The sequence below is a fragment of the Sturnus vulgaris genome, chromosome 31 (assembly GCF_052056855.1).
Source record: "Sturnus vulgaris isolate bStuVul1 chromosome 31, bStuVul1.hap1, whole genome shotgun sequence".
Lineage (NCBI taxonomy): Eukaryota > Metazoa > Chordata > Aves > Passeriformes > Sturnidae > Sturnus > Sturnus vulgaris.
The window spans coordinates 3966721-3982860 of record NC_142273.1 but is presented as its reverse complement, the minus strand read 5'-3'; the positions used below and the strand labels follow the sequence as shown (position 1 = coordinate 3982860).

The 16140-nt window shown below is 55.2% G+C and overlaps 2 protein-coding genes across 2 annotated transcripts; both read left to right on the top strand.

Moving 5' to 3' along the window:
- The first annotated feature begins 4490 nt into the window (after positions 1-4490).
- Positions 4491-5180, top strand: LOC148220776 (uncharacterized). Its single transcript, XM_088181016.1, has one exon. The coding sequence runs from the start codon at positions 4491-4493 to the stop codon at positions 5178-5180; it is 690 nt and encodes a 229-aa protein (XP_088037142.1).
- A 2737-nt stretch (positions 5181-7917) lies between these two features.
- LOC106862309 (uncharacterized) lies at positions 7918-8706 on the top strand. Its single transcript, XM_014891253.2, has one exon. The coding sequence runs from the start codon at positions 7918-7920 to the stop codon at positions 8704-8706; it is 789 nt and encodes a 262-aa protein (XP_014746739.1).
- The last annotated feature ends 7434 nt before the right edge of the window (positions 8707-16140 follow it).

The following is a 16140-nucleotide window of genomic DNA, read 5'->3' as shown; positions in this document are numbered from 1 at the left end:
ACAGAGAGCAAACCGAGGTCCCTGTCACCGTCCCGGGGCTGGTCCCGGCTCAGCTGGGCCGAGCCCAGTCCTGAGCAGCCCCGGGATCCCTGAGGATGTCAGGAAGCAGCAGCAGGGAACAGGCCAGGCAGGATCCACCATCCTCTCATTAGGCAGCTCTCAGGATAATGTGGCCGGGTCCTCGGCTGAGAGCTGCAATTTCAGACCGTGCAAAAATTCCTCCCCAAATTCCTCACCGGAATTGTTCCTGCCAGGGTTCAGCTGCCCAAGGCTCTGCCTCATCTTCACGTCCCTCCCTTCCTCTCTGTCCCTCCCAGAAAATGGTTTCACCTCAGCCAAGTCTCTTCCCGAGTCCCTCAGCTCCCACCAGCCCAGTGAGGAGCAGTTTCTGTGCTGGTTCTTCTCTTCCTCCTCAATTTTCTCACCTTTGGTTCATTCTGGCTCCTTTCCCCTTCCAACACCCTCCGAGGGTCCTGCACCAACTCCAGACCCCTCCCTCCCTTCTGGGGGCAGGGCAGGGGGGTCCTGCCCAGGGTCAGGACCCAGCTGGGCTCCAGCAGCAGGGAAATGTCGATTTGGGGTCACAGCCAGCCCCGGAGACACCGTCCCTCGTGCAGAGCTGCCCCTTAACCTTTTTAATTGGTATGTTAATAAAAACGCTGCTAATGACAAAAAAAAAACGAATGAATGAAACGAGAACTTCCCAAACCTAGAAGTGTCCAAGGACAAGGCAGGATGGAGCTCTGAGCAGCCTGCTCTGCTTGGGGTGGAACTGGGAGATCTTTGGGGTCCTTCCCAACCCAACCCAACCCAACCCAAACCATTCCACGAGGGATTTGCACGCGGAGTCCGAGCCTCAGGCACCCCAAACGCTCCTCACGTGCCCGTCCAGCAGCCAGGAACAAACACCCCTAATTTTCCTGACATTTCCCCAATTTGCTCCAAACTCCTTCCCCATGGAACCCCCGGCACGACGCCGGGGCTCGGTTTGGGCTCCGGCACTGATTCAGCATCAGCTGCTGCTGAGTCAATCCCAGAACATTTCAGTCCAGCAGATACGAGGCCGCATTTTTTGGCTCCCTGGCGAGGTTTGTGGGAAGGACAAATTCATCCAAATTCATGGGAGCCCTTTGATTATCTCCAGGCTAAACCGTGACGAGGCAGAACGAGGGTGGTGATCTCCAGTAATGAGGCGAAATGCAAATTCCAGGCGACACATATGGCTAAAAAATATGGGTTTGGATGGATGAACAGGGAAGCTGGAATGGTCAACGACTGTCTCACTTCCAGGAGGAAGGATGGCCAGGAGTATAAAAGGACTCCAGGCCCAGCTCCCTTCATTCGTTCGTCTCCTCCTCTTCAGCCTCTCCTCGCTCTTCAGCAGGGTAAGTGACAACTTCCAACCCTTCCTTCGCCCTCCCAAAATGGGATTTTTTGGATTTGTTGTAGCAGATCTAAGATTGCTGGGGGTCTGGGATGGGGCTTGGATGTTGGGGTTTTATGAACTCTGCACGAGGAGTTACGGAGATGGAAATGTTTGGGGAGGCTCTGGGAATTTCAGCAGGGGAAGGGGATGGAGAATATTCCAGAAGGGTTCAGAGTGAGGGTTCAATGCTGGGCTGCTCTTCCTAAGACACCAGAGCTTCCCTGGAATGAATCCTTGGGCACCTGCACCACGGGAAAAACCCGGAGTTGTGCGTTTCACAATTTACAAACAACGCCTGGGCTTCCCCTCCTGGAGCCCCGGGGATGCGAATGAACGAAGAGATCCTCGAATTAACCCCAAATTAACCCAACCCGTGCTCCCACTCACGGCCTCTCTCTCTCTCTGCTCCTTCCAGCTCCCCACCAAACCCCCCCAAGATGCCCAACGGGTGCTGCGGCGGTGGCAACAGCTACTCGGTGTGCTGCTACAGCAGCCCCCGCTGCTGCAAGACCCCCATGTGCTGCAGCCCCATGCAGTGCTGCAGCCCCTGCTGCATGCCCATGCAGTCCTGCTGCATGCCCATGTCCTGCTGCTACACCATCAGCAACAACAACAGCGGCTGCTGCGGCGGCAGCGGCGGCTGCTGCGGCAACTGAGGCTCGGACACGGACCTGGACGTGGACACCACCCCAAAAATCTCTTTTTGGACGCTCGGGCCTTCTCTTTTTGCTGCTTTTAGTCCCCTTTAGGTGTTTTGCTGCGCCCTGAAGCCGCTGCCCAGCGAGTTTCTTGCGCTGCTCTTCCTTCCCCCTCCCGGTGTGTGGGATGTTCCCTCCTCTTTCTTTAATCTCCAATTAGCCATGAGAGAGAATAAAATTTGTGAGTTCTGACCCTGCAAACTCCCGGGTTATGTTTATTCATTTCTCTTTATCCCTTAAACAGGAGCTCCGCTGTGGGAGGGTGTTTAACGTTTGCCTAATTGATTAATGTAATTAATTTTGCATGTTTGTCACTCTGGGATGACGACGCCCCGGTGTACCTGGTGAGCTCCTTGGGCCGGTGCTCACCTGGGGGAAAAATGGGACCTGAAGGTGAAAAATGTCACCTCAGCAAGAGGAGCATCAGTTTAATTCCGTTTGATTATTTGATTATTCGAAATTCTCCCGATCTGAGACCCAGTTCACAACCAAAGCATCTCTGTGGTCCCAAAGCCAGAGCTGATTTTTTTTTCCTAATGGGAATCTTTCCAGAGAGTTTGCTGGGCTTTAAAGGAGGGTTCTTAAATTGATTAAATAGACCAGGATCGCTCTGGTTGGAAGGGACTTTAAAGCTTTAAAGGATAGGGACACCTCCCACGTGTCCAGGCTGATCAGATTTAAAGGATTCAGAAATGCTGAGTCGTTTTCTCTGAAATCTATTAAAATGTGGAAAACTTTAAGAGGCGAGATCAGAAACTCCATATTCACACTTGGGGATTTGTGAAATCCTCGGGAAGTTGCTCCAAAACTCCTCTAACGTGAGGGAAAAAAAAAATCCCAAACCAGCATAAACTTGGGACTCTGGCAATGAGTTCTAAACCTAAAATCCTGGTTGGTCCTAAAAGATCCTGAGGTCTTTTTATCATCTTTCCACGCAAATCCCGTGGCTTCCTGCCAGGCAATTCCACTTCTCCTGTAGCTACGGAATAAATTACAGCAGAGCCCCGTCAGGTGCCAGCGCAGCCCTGGAGCCACACCCCCGAATTCTGCGGATGCTTTTCCCGCTGATTCAAACCCAAATTCCAACTCCGAGCATCCTTCACAGAGGCTCCGCGTGGAAATGCCTTGGGAACCCCGGGAATTTTCCTGGTGCTTAAAAAAAACCGTCTCGGCCACAGAAAGGCGAAGTGGAGCAGCTCCCCGGAGCGTGAATCAAAGCTGAAATGCCAGAAAGGTGGCACAGGAAGGTGCCTGGCAAAGCCTGGCGTTGTTTCTGTGTGAGGTCATCGCTCCTCTGGTGTCCCCATTCCAGACTCTCCACACATAAAAGGCTTTTCCTTGCCGTAGCCACTGGGGAGCGAATTAATGCGTTTAAATCAGGGAATAAACATCCCAAAAATCCCATCCCCAGCTCGCCACTGTCCCCCCCCTCAGTGTCCGTAGGGATTCTGGATTCCCATTTCCCTGTCACCCACAGGAGCAACACCCGCTGTTCCTCTCGGTCCCGGGGCCACCCTGGGTTTTCCCGTGGTTTTCCCACCGCCACCGGAGCCTCTTTTTTGGGGGCACCACTCAGCATTTCGGCATCCCAGGTATCCGCACCCCCGGATCCCACCTGACTCAGAGGCAGGAGCCGATCTGAGCATGACCAGGGCTAATGAGATAATGGCCACTGGCCCTGCTGAGCGCTGGCCCGGCGCTAATTGCGGCTGATTAATCCGACAGAGAGTGCCAGAAACAAAACACACACACACACACACGGCAGCGGCCTCAGTGCTCAGCTATTAATTCCCAGGACGTGCCTCATTCCCAGGACAGCTCGGCCACGTATAAAAGCTTTCAGCCCCAGCTCTGTGCCCAGGACTCCGACTCCCTGCTCAGCCCGGCCCGTTTCTGCTCGCAGGGTGAGTTGGATTCTCTCAAATTCCTCAGTTTTCCCCTTGGAAATGGCCAAAGAGGAAAAAAAAAAAAAAAAAAAAAAAAAAAGGAGTCGGTGTTTTGTTGTTTTCTTTTTCCCAGGCTGTTTATGCCCAAGGGCTTGGTCACGCTCAAAGGATTTGTGAGTCATGGGAGAAGCAGCTCCCGAGAGAACTGGGGGGGCTCAGCCTGGAGAAAAGGAGGCTCAGGGGGAATTTCGGGCTCTGCACAGGAGGGGACAGGAGGGGAGGGTCGGGCTCAGCTCCCAGAGAGCAGGGACAGGAGGAGAGGAGCTGGGCCAGGGCAGGCTCAGGGTGGAATCAGCAGGAATTTCCCCTTGGAAAGGGAGGTCAGGGATTGGAACTGCCCAGAGAGGTTTGGAGTCCCCATCCCTGGAGGTGTCCCAGCAATTCCTGGACGTGGCACTCTGGGCTGGGCTGGGCTGGGCGATGTTGATCCAGCACGGGCGACCCTGGAATTCCTTCCCACCCTCAATAACTCCCCCGTTCTGTGATCTCTGCCCCAGGATGCTCTACCAGAAAGGCGGCACCGATCACGAGCCGTGCCCGCTCTCCCCGGGCTGCGACCACAAGGGCTGGACATGGCCCAGCTCCACCGGGCACTGCCACGACCCTGCCGGCATCTGCCACAACCCCGGCAGCATCAGCCACGACATCGAGGGCTCCTGCCAGAGCCCTCCCCAGGGCTGCCACCCCGGCGAGCTCTGCCCTCCCCAGCCCTCCTCCTGCCCAGCCCCGCAGAGCTGCAAGCCCCGGCGCAGGGTGGAGGTGAGCCCGGTGCCCCCCGTGTGCCCCCCGCCCGTGAAAATCCACCGGAGGCCGCTGGAACAGCACCGGCCTCGCCCGCTCTGCCCGGAGCCCGAATCCTGCGGGAAGCCGCGCAGGAGAGTGGAGCAGTGCCCGGAGGAGGATGAGGAGCCCCCGGTGGTGCTGCAGCCTCTGCCGCTGCAGCATCGCTGTCCCTGCAGCCAGCGCTGCCCCCGGGTCGCGCCCCGCTGCTGCCCCCGGGTCGTTCCCCGCTGCTGCCCCCCCGCTGTCCCGCTGCCACCACATCCCGGCCACCAGCACCAGCAGCAGCAGCACAAAGTGACCCTGGTGCCGCTGTGCGTGAAGAACTGAACCCCCGCGACCCCTCCCCAACTCGTGGAGAGTTCGTTCCCCCCCTGCCCAAAGTCTGCTCCGACCCCCGCCCTGCGCTCCTCGCTGCTCTTTGCACATCACGCTCGGGGTCGGGCCATCCCCAGCACTGACACTTTAAATTCCCGGCCGGAATTTAAACCTGCCGCGTTTTGGTTTTTCCCTGGGGAAGCAGCGGATGGGTGTCCCGGATTTCCACGGATTTCCCTTCTCACTGGGCTCTGGTTTCGAGGTTGTTTGAAAGCAGCCCCAGGACTTTGCGAGGGAAAAAAGGGAAAAAAGGGAACCGCTGTGACGGCAGGAGCACCGCGGACTCCTGCGGTTTTATCTCCTCCCCGTGTATTCAAGAATAAAGCTGAAAAATATTGAGCAAATTTGGTTCCTCTCTTTCTTGCCCGCACAAACATCACCGACGTTGCAACGAGATGCTGAGAGCCATTAAAACTCACTCGTGCATTTAAATTAAAACTCGAGCATTTAAATTAAAACTCGTGCATTTAAATTAAAACTCGTGCATTTAAATCAGAGCCAGGGTTCACACGGGAGGCTTTCAGCTCTGGCTGCAGCGGTTCCTCCAGGAAAATCCTCCCCACCGTGGTTCCCAACCAACCCGGGCACCAACATCTGGATTCCATCATCCCCTGGATGGAAGAATCCTCACTGAGATGTTAATTACGATAATGAGCGCGGGAGGTGTGGCCGAGCATGCCGGGGATGCCTTTTCGCTCCTGCCGGGAGGTGCAGGCACACGGCTGAGCTGCTCCTTCTCCTCAACTCGCCAAAAAAAAGCCTCCCACGAAGTGCATTAAAAAATAAATTATTTGGTTTCTTTGTGCCCAGGCGTGTCCTCACACAACCACCCCGGAGAGCCGGGAAGGGAAAAAAAAGGAAATTCACCCTCGTTTTCTTCACCACAACAATTTGTTTTTCTCGTGTCTAATGCCAGCCAAATAAAAAACCGCTCGCCTGTGGAATTTACCTTAGGAGAGCCCTTTTTTTTATTCGGGATTTTCTTCTCAGTCTTTTCCCAGTTCCTGGTGCTGACTCAGAGCCCACAGACCAAGGGCCAGCTCTGCCCTCACTTCCAGCTCCAGTTTGGTCCAGTTCATCTTCCAAGCTGCTTTTCACCAGCCCTTGCATCCCAGTTATCCCATCCCAGTTATCCCAGTTACCCCACCTCAGTTACCCCAGTTCCAGGACTGTTCCTCCAGCAGTTCCAGCCCCTCACCCCAATTCGGTGCCACCCGAGGATTTTCCAAGCCCATCCCTTTATCCAGGGATTTAATTAAGGTATTAAACAGCCCCAGCACCAGAATTTGCCTCTTTTTCAACCCCCACAGGGTTCATCCACCCAGTCCAAGCCTCCACCAGTTTAACCCCGAGGCTGCTGTGCCAAAATCCTCGCAGAATTTGGGGCACCAGAACGTGGAATGGTGGAACGGTTTGGGTTGGGAAGGACCTCAAAAAAACATCTTGGGGTGAGGAATTCCACATGTGGAATGCAGAAATGGAGGAGAAACAGGATCAGGGAATGGTTTGGGTTGGAAGGGACCTTTGGGATCATCAGAAATGGAGGAGAAACAGGATCAGGGAATGGTTTGGGTTGGAGGGGACCTTTGGGATCATCTGGCTCCAAGTCCCACAGGCAGGGACACCTTCCAGGCTCCCAGCCCTGTCCAACCTGGACACTTCCAGCAATGAGGCACCAGGAATTCCCTGGAAAAGTCGTGTCAGGCTCTCCCCGCCCTCACCCCCTCATCACCGAAACCGAGGGGGCACAATTTGCTTTTGGTGACTCTGAGCTGGCTCTTCCCCATCACCTGCTCGTGCTTCACCTGGAAATGGCTCCTCCAGAGCGGTGCCATCACCGTTCCTGACTCACAGGTCACCCGTCAGTGTCCTGTCCCCTGCAGAGGCTGAATAATTCCTTTATTACCCGTCTCACACAGCCAAAGTGTGGCTTGGGCCGTGTCACTCTTTTATGTGCCCGGCTGGGGAGCGATGTTATAATTAAAAGATGCTTATCAGAAATCGTGAGTCAAGCAGAACATGCCAGGCACCGGGAACAGCATCCAAACGGAGGAGATGTTTTGCCAATAAATAATTTAATCCTCGTTCCTGCTGAGTGTTTCACGGGCAGGGGAGCACTCAGAGCTCTATAAAAGCCCCGGGCCCCTTGGCCTCTCACATTCTGCTCACATTCAACACCTGCCTTTGATTCAGAGCTGGTGAGACTCAGCCTGGTCCCTGCTTGGATTTGGGGGGGTCTGGATTTGGGGGTCTGGATTTGGGAGGGCACACCTGGACCTTCAGACCAGGCTCTGAGCCACGGGAGAAGCTCTTGAGGGACTTGAGGGTGGGAATTACAGCGGTGCCACCACTCTGGTTGGTTTTGGAGGTGAAAAATCGGGAAGAGAAGAACAGGAAGAGATTTGGATGCAGTTTAGATAGAATTTAGATGCAGTTTGGATCCAGTTTAGATGCAGTTTGGATCCAGTTTAGATGCAGTTTGGATGCAGTTTGGATGCAATTTAGATGCAATTTAGATGGAATCTGACCATTGTTGGGCAACTACAGGAATTCCCTCTGGACCCAGGACAAACCCGGTTTATCTCCGGATAAACCCCGCCGTTCTACGGGGAAATCAAACACACCCAGACCAGATTTTGCTGACACCAACCCCTCTTTCCTCCAGCTTTTTCCCCCCCACAGCCCCACCATGATTTACTCATCGGGAAGAGAATCCTACTTCAACTTGAACTCCACGTGGTACGACCCGTCGGGCTCGTGGCTGGACACGCGGCGCACGCCCTTCCGCTACGGCTACTCCAACTGCTGCTCCCCGGGCTGCCAGGGCGAGGGCGTCGAGGGCATGAGGGGCCACGACTACCGACACTACGGCTACCGCCAGCCCCGCTGCGCCGAGCGCTGCCACGGCTCCTCGGGCTCCTCGGGTTCGTGCCACGGTTGTGTCAGGAGACCGACGTACAGCTACGGGGGTTCGGGGGGGTGCCAGGGTTACGGGAGGTCTGTGTGTGCTGAGAGGTGCCACGGCTCGTCGGGTTCGTGTCATGGAGGGGGGTCCAGTTGTGTCAGGAGGCCCACGGTGTCCTACGGGGGTTCAGGGGGGTGTCAGGGCTACGGGAGGTCCGTGTGTGCCGAGAGGTGCCACGGGGCGGTGGCCCAGGGTGGGAAGCCGTGCTGTGGGAAGCCCGTGCAGAGCATCCCAGTTCAGATCTGTCCCCAACCAGTTCAGAGCTGTCCCCCACCAGTGCAGTGCTGTCCCCAACCAGTGCAGAGCATCCCAGTTCAGAGCTGTCCCCCACCAGTGCAGTGCTGTCCCCAACCAGTGCAGAGCATCCCAGTTCAGAGCTGTCCCCCACCAGTTCAGAGCTGTCCCTGTCCCTGTCCCCCTCCGGTCCAGCAGAGCTGTGTCCCCGTAGCCAAGGGCATCCCCAACCAGCAGCAGAAGCAGATCTGCAAAGTTCCAGCCCGGAAGATCAAATAAAGGCCGTGAGGAGCGAGGGGAAACAAAAGGAATTTGTCCCCTTCTCGTGCCGTGTCCCTGCCCTGCGCTGTCACCCATCTCTGCTCTGTCCCCCTGCTTGTAACGCAAGCTGTGACCCACTGGCGCTGTGGAATTTAAAATTCTCTTCGCTTGTTCCACAGAAGATGTGGAGGCAATAAAAAAAAAAAAAATGCTGGCTCAAACCCCATCCCCCGGCATCCGTGGTTTTTTTCCTCTTCGTCCCTCTCAGCGGTTTCTGGTCCTTCTGGTGGCCAAAGCTGGGTTTGCAGCGGCCTCGCAAGGAGGCTCCGGGTTGGTTCCACCTGGTGGCTCCTCATTCCCACTCCAGGCAGATTCCTGGTCTGTAAAGTAACAGTTCTCATCACGGAGTGGTTCTGCAAGAGAGTAATTAAATATTAATAAAGTTGTGTGAGGAAAAATCCGCATTTCGTCAGAGAGGGGGAAAAAGCAGAGGGGATGTTTGGGACTGTGAGGCAACGGGTACAGCTGGGTTTGCTCCATAAACCTCCAAAAAAAAAGCCCTGGGCATAAAAGGTAGGAAGAGGATTTGGGAATGGCTCCAACAGGGTGAAAGACCCCAAATTCCTGGTGGGGTCTTGTGGGGTTTGGAGAGGAACCCCCTGAGAGGATTTTTGGGGCGGAGCAGGGATCTGGAGCCTCTGACTCTGCCCTGAGCCTCCCCTGCCAACCTCTGCAGAGGCAATTCCTTCATCAAACCAATAAATTCCCCCAAAAAAAAGTCGTTTCCTGCTCCGAATGGATCCAGGCATGCCTGTCCAAGGAGCAGGAGCTTTGTAGGGGATACAGGGACAGGGTCAGCACCTTCCTGTCCCACACCTGGGCCCCCAGCTCCTGCTCAGGTGTTTGTCTCCATCTCCGATGGAACAGGTTTATCCCCATGCACCGAATCAGGGCTGTAATTAATCGTGAATAATGAGTTTCACAAGGATTCCCACTCTCCCGATGTTTGTGAAATGTCCCGAGTCGTGCTCGGATTTCCTCATCCATCAATTCCGGTGATTCAGCTCCACTGGGGACCAAGGAGTCTCCTGCACGCTGGGTTTGATTTTATTTTAATTCAATCCAGGCTATTTTTAATATCACAGTGGCCTCTAGAGTCCTGTGGGAGATCAGGCCTGGAGCTCTCCATGGGCACAAAGACACTTTTTTTGCAGATCCCGATGTCCTCCAGCTCCTACCGGGACATTTCCCACATCCTACGGGGCTTTCAATTCCTTCTGCTTGGCTTGAAAGACTTTGAGTAAAGAAAACACCGGCTTGAAAAATTCCAACCCCGATTTAGTGCCTCTTTGTTGGCTTTATCCAGAATTTTCGGTGTTTCTTGGATGCTACACCCTGTCCAAATACGTTTATTTTTACTACCCACCACCGTGGCCTTTTTTGTTCCATTTCCCCTTAATTTCTGGATTTCCTTTACAACCCCACAAGCTCACCCTCTAACTCCTCAGTTTGCGCTTTGGGCCACAGCCAAAAGGCAACAAAAAGGCGTCAAAAGGTGACAAAAACCCATCCCAGCTCCGAGCCCCCCCGGGCCAGGCGTGGTGGGCAATTAACATTTTAATGGGGTAACAAGAGCGATGTCGGGATATCGATCAGCTCCAATGAGTCAAAACAGCAGCGCAAAAACTCCCAATTAGCCAAGAGCTCGGGGTGCTGAGCAATCAGGTCCCTCCAGTGGGGCCCCATCGCGTTTCCGGAGGAGAAACCCGGGCCGGGCCATAAAAGCGCTCGCTCCTCGTCGCTCCTCAGCCTCTCAGATCCTCAGCGTCTCCTGCCGAGCTCCTCCCGATCCAGGTGAGTGCAGACCCCTCCGATTTCCGCACCTTTAAGGCTCTGCGGCTTCTCCCCGCTCCTGAGCTCTTGGGCGCTTCTGCTCCGCGTCCTGTCTCCATCTCGGCGCTTCTTCCGAGTAGGAAAATTAGGAAAATTGTAAAAATTCCTGGTTTTGGCGGCTGAGGGCTCCGCGTGTCTCGCTCTGGGCTCTGTCCAGCTCTTCTCCTTTTTTCTCTCTGATGTGAAAGGGGAAGGTTTTCCCAAAGAAGCCACCACGGGCAGGGGTGCTGTGATAACGCCTCCGCTGATCAATAATTAGGCTTGGAATTGTGGAATCGTGGAATTATGGAATCGTGGGAAAGGGTCGGCTTGGAAGCTCACTGATTTTAGGGACAGCCCCCCAGAACTATCCCAGGGTTCTCCAAGTCCCATCCAACGCCTCCTCGGACTCTTCCAGCATCCCTGGCCGTTGCCTTCTCTCACGGGCGAGTTTTCCCGGCAGGTTTCCAGCCATGTGCTCCCGCCAGGACAAGGACCAGTGCCACCAGCAGGAACGGGCCTCCTGCCACGGGACCAGCGGCTCCGGTTGCCACGGGACCAGTGGCTCCAGTTGCCACGGGACCAGTGGCTCCGGTTGCCACAGGAGCAGCGGCTCCGGTTGCCACGGTAGCGGTGGCGCATCCTGTCATGGGAGCAGCGGCTCCGGTTGCCATGGCAGCAGCGGTGGATCCGGTTGCCATGGCAGCAGTGGCGGATCCTGTCATGGGACCAGCGGATCCGGTTGCCACGGGACCACCGGAGGATCCTGCCAGGGAAGGCCACAGCAGTGCCAGCAGCAAATCTACCAAGTGTCCTCCAACATGAAGTGACGGCTCCATCAGCTGCAGGTGATCCCCAGGATCCTGCAGGTGATCCACAGGAACATCCCGGATCCTGTGCTACTTTCGGAGAGCTTTGCATGTCCCCAGCAATTCCCATGGAAATTTTTCCTTCCCTTACCCCTGGTGAGCCCTGTTAACCTGTCCTGAGCTTCTCTGCGGGTGCTGAAATAAACTCTTTGTTCACTGCTGGCACAGTCGTGTCTGGATCAGTCTGTGACTACATTTGAGCAGCCACAATCCCTAATTTGGGAGAGGTTTTGAGCCAAAAAGCCCCATAAAAAAACAAACAAACAAACAAACAAAAAAAATTTTTTTTTTTCACTATTTGGCCCCAAAACTCTGCCCTTGGTGGCAAAACCCCATCCAGCCTTTCGAGAAACGCCGTGCCCAGCCCTGCCCGAGCTCTGGGTCGTGCCAGGGGCGTTGCTCGATCCTTACACAACGAGCTGCTGAATTTCTTCTCAGCTTGTAATTAAAACGAATTGGGTAATTTATTGCTCCGGTATTGCCATCCACCAAGTGGATGTCACCGTGATAAGATCGTTCTCCAGTGCGTCAGGAGCATCAGAAATTTCTGGCATTGCTGAAAAGGGTGCAGGCAGCAGCTCCCTCCCTGTTTTTGGAGCAGGGATGGATCCTTGTCCAAATCTGAGATTTGCCCTGAGCCCCCCGCATTCCAAATCTCATTTTCAAGGCACATGAAGGTGGCCAAACACAGAATGTAGAGGTGCCCGTTGTTAACGAACTCAGAGCAATTAAAACACAAGGAAATGATCACAGGGAAATGCCAGGAGCCAAAAATTCCTTCGAGTCTTTTTTTTTTCCCCAGAGGTCATTGACCACATTTCTGCCGAGGCCAGAACAAAACCCAATTAAGGAGCAGAGACCAAGCCCTGGCACAGCTTGCCCTGATGCTGTTCTAGATCACGGCACAAGTTTAGCAACACAAAAGAAGCTTCAGGTTGCTCACCTGCTTCCTTCACCTGCCCTGTCCTCTCACCTTTCCCAAAATCCCAAAATCCAAAAAGTGTTTGGATACCAGCAAATGTGGGTGGGTTCTGGATGGCCCCGTGGCCACCACAGAACCTCGGCCAACGTGCACAAAGACAAATCAAAGGCAGGAGAGCTCGGGAAATATTTCAGAAATATTTCAGAAATATTTCCTTTCTGTTTCCCAATCCTTTCCACACTGACAAACCCACAGCAGTTCCCAGATGAGGAAATCCGGAATTCAGCCTGATTTGCTGCCTGTTTCATGATTCCAGTGTCCTCCACGAGCAGTGACAAAAAAGGGCCAAGCAAGTCCCGTGGTCCTAAAGAATTCCCCGCCCACGCAGCAGAAAGGTACAGGGAGGATCCCAAATTATCTCCGTGTGAGGCTGAATAGCACCGGGATTTGCTGGCCAATTAGGAGCTAATTGGAGATCAGGGGAAATTATTTTGAACATGAAAAAGGGTGTTCCTGCAGCTCTGGAGAAAGTCCCGGGGGTCTGCCAGCCCCCCACAGTGTGGCACCACCGAGGGCTCCCGTGGGATTCCTCTTCCTCCTCTTCCTCCTCCTCCTCCTCCTCCGGCAGCACCGGGAATAAAACCACGGCTCCGGAATTGTTCCCGGGCTGAGACTCAACCACATAATTAAGCTCCTTGCCAATCCTGGATAAGCCCAGGGCAGGGCTTATTCCTTCCCAAAATAAGAATTCCAGCTGTTTGTGGAAACCTTGGAGTTTTTTCCCGGCCCCAGAGTGTTTTGGCCGGTTCGAAGAGGAACGAGCCAATGGTGATTCCAGGCGAATCCCCAAATCCCTGAGGTTGGAAGAGTCCTCCAAGGCCATCGAGTCCAAGCTGTGCCTGATCCCCACCTTGTCCCCAGCCCAGAGGGTCACGGTCAGGAATTCCTTGGACACCTCCAGGTGACCCCAAACCTCCCTGGGCAGCTCCTGCCCTTCCCAGGAAAAAAATTCCTCCTGATTCCAACCTGCTCCTCCTGTCAGGGACTTGTTCACAGCCAGAATTCCCCCCCGAGCCTCCTTTTCTCCAGGCTGAGCCCCTTTCCCGGCTCCCTCAGGACTCTCCAGACCTTTCCCAGCTCTGTTCCCTTCTCTGGACCCACTCCAGCCCCTCTTGCCCAGAGCTGGGCACAGCCCTGGCCATTCCCCTCTCCAGTGCCCAGCACGGAGGGAATTCCTGCTGAACAAGAGTCTCCTCCTTCCCCAAAGCTGTTTTTGGTACTTCCAGACCTATCCCAGTTTTCAGGAGGGGTTTCAGGCCTGGAGAAGCCCGGGATATTCTGGAGGGATGTTGTGATTTAGGGATGAGACATCACCTCCCCTCCTGAACCCAAAGCACTCCCCGGGTGTGATCAACACCGAACCTGACCTGGGGAAACCGGGGCCGCCCACACGACACCCCCAGCCCAGCAGAGCCAGCAATTAAATTTCTGTGGACAGGAAAGGCGACCTAAAGGGAGAGGCAATCCCAGCGTGGATGGGGTGAGTCACCCCAGGAGCCCGAGGAATGGGGAGGCAAAAAAAAAAAAAAAAAAAAAAAAAAAAAAAAAATCCACCGGCTAATTAAATGAACGGGCAGAGCTGTGGCACAGGGAGGGGCTTCTCCTCCAGGTGGGGTGTGCAGGGAGGGTATAAAAGTGCTCCTGTCCCCAAAAGCCTCATTGCCTCTGATCCTTTCCTCATCTCTTCTCTGCACGAGCAGCTCAGGTAAGAGCTGGGGGCTCCAAAACTCTCAGAGGGGGGGCTGGGGTGGGGTGAATTTTTGGACCCCCACGCCTGGGACTGGGCTGGGATTTGGGATTTGCTCTGGGGGTGAGTGAGGAGGGAGCCCAGGATGTGGAGGGAGGCTCTGGGGGCTTGGCACAGGAAATCCAAGCATGGCCTGGGCGTCCCCAACACCCCCGGTGGGACAATCCCAGCCGGGAAAAGGATCCAGGAGAGCTTGGAAGAGAATTTTGGGCTCTGGCTGAGACAGGGAAAGGAACACCAGGATTGCTGCCGCCTGGAAGGGTGGGAGCAGGAAGGAAAAGGCGTTGGCAGCTCCTGTGTGCCCGCAGGTCACCCAGCACAGAGCCATGTGCTCCCGCCAGGACAAGGACCAGTGCCACCGGCAGCAGCGCCAGAGCAGCGGCGGCTGCCACAGCTCGGGGGGTGGCGGATGCCACAGCTCCGGTGGCTCCGGGGGATGTCACAGCTCCGGTGGTGGCGGCTGTCACAGCTCTGGGGGCAGCTCCGGGGGCTGTCACAGCTCCCGTGGTGGCGGCTGCCACAGCTCCGGTGGCTCCGGGGGCTGTCACAGCTCCGGTGGCTCCGGTTGCCACGGGAAACCTCAGCAGCAGCAGCAGCAGCAGGTGCCACAGGTGCCACAGGTGCCGCAGGTGCCGCAGCAGAAGATGAAGTGACAGCAGAGCATGAGGTGACAGCGTGGCCCACGCCTTGTCCCGGTGCCCTCCGGAGCCTGGGCACGGCCCTGGTGGCCCTTTGACAATAAAGAGTCACATTCCCTAAATCCCTCTGGTCTGGGTGATTCCTTACACTCCTCATCCTGGTGGGGTGAGGGTAAGGGTGGATGGGGAGGGAAGGGATTCCTGGTGAAATCCCAAAAAGGGATTCCTGGTGAAATCCCACGAGGGATTCCTGGTGAGATCCCAAAAGGGATTCTTGGTGAAATCCCAAAAAGGGATTCCTGGTGAAATCCCACCGGGAATGCTGAGCCCAGCTCTGGTGTCCCCAACACAAAAGGGACGTGGAATTGTTGGAGAAAGAACAGAGGAGAGCACGAAGCTGATGAAGGGCCTGGAGCCCCTCTCCTGTGGATCCAGGCTGGGAATGTTGAGAATTTTGGGAATGTTGGGAATGTGGAGACCCCAGAGCCCCTGCCAGCATCTCCAGGGAAGCTGGAGAGGGATTTTTCCTCAGGAACTGCAGGGACAAGACACAGGGAATGGGATCGTAGAGGTGGGGTGGGCACCCACAGCTGGGAACTCCCAGTCCGGGCACCCAAAATTTGGGATGTGAGAGCGCCCTGCCCTGGGGACACTGCAGCCACCGGGGGAGTGGCTGTCACCACATCCCCTCCGCCCAGCTGGGACTTGTTTAAGCTTGGCCTCGATGCTCTCTGAGCTCTTCTCCGTGAAGAGTTTCCAGATCAAAACATGGATTATTTTTCCCGTCGGAAATGCAAAAATTCCGTCAGATCCTGGTGCAATCCCAACCTCCGGAGCACACCGGGAGTCACGAGCAGCTGCTGCAGCCAATCCCAAATTCCCAGGCACCCACCCCAGCCCCGGGAACCTCCAGCCTGGTCCCACAGGTGGATTCACACCCCGAGGGGCTTTGTCCAAATCCACGCGCAGCTCCCCGGAGAAGCCGGAAGGAGCAGATTTTGGGTGCCAAAAATCCGCTGATTTCTCTTGATAAACGATGCCGGGTTTCAGCTCAAACTGTTCCTGTGCCCTCCTCCGACAGCTCCCAGGCAGCGATTCCTTCTCCAGAGGAATTCCAGGAGGGTTCTGCCCTCGTTCCGTTCTTCCCGTGAAGAACAAAAAGCCATTTTCCCTTCTTTTTACCCGCATCGTTCCTGGCTTTATCTGGTGCCATCTCCAAAGCAGGGATTAAGCTCTGGGAGCAGCAGGAGGGGCTATAATTAAACCCGGGCTTAATTTCAGCAAGCCAGACGAACCTTTGGAAAAGCAGGCGCCCACGGGTTTTCCCACTGCAATTAGCAGCTG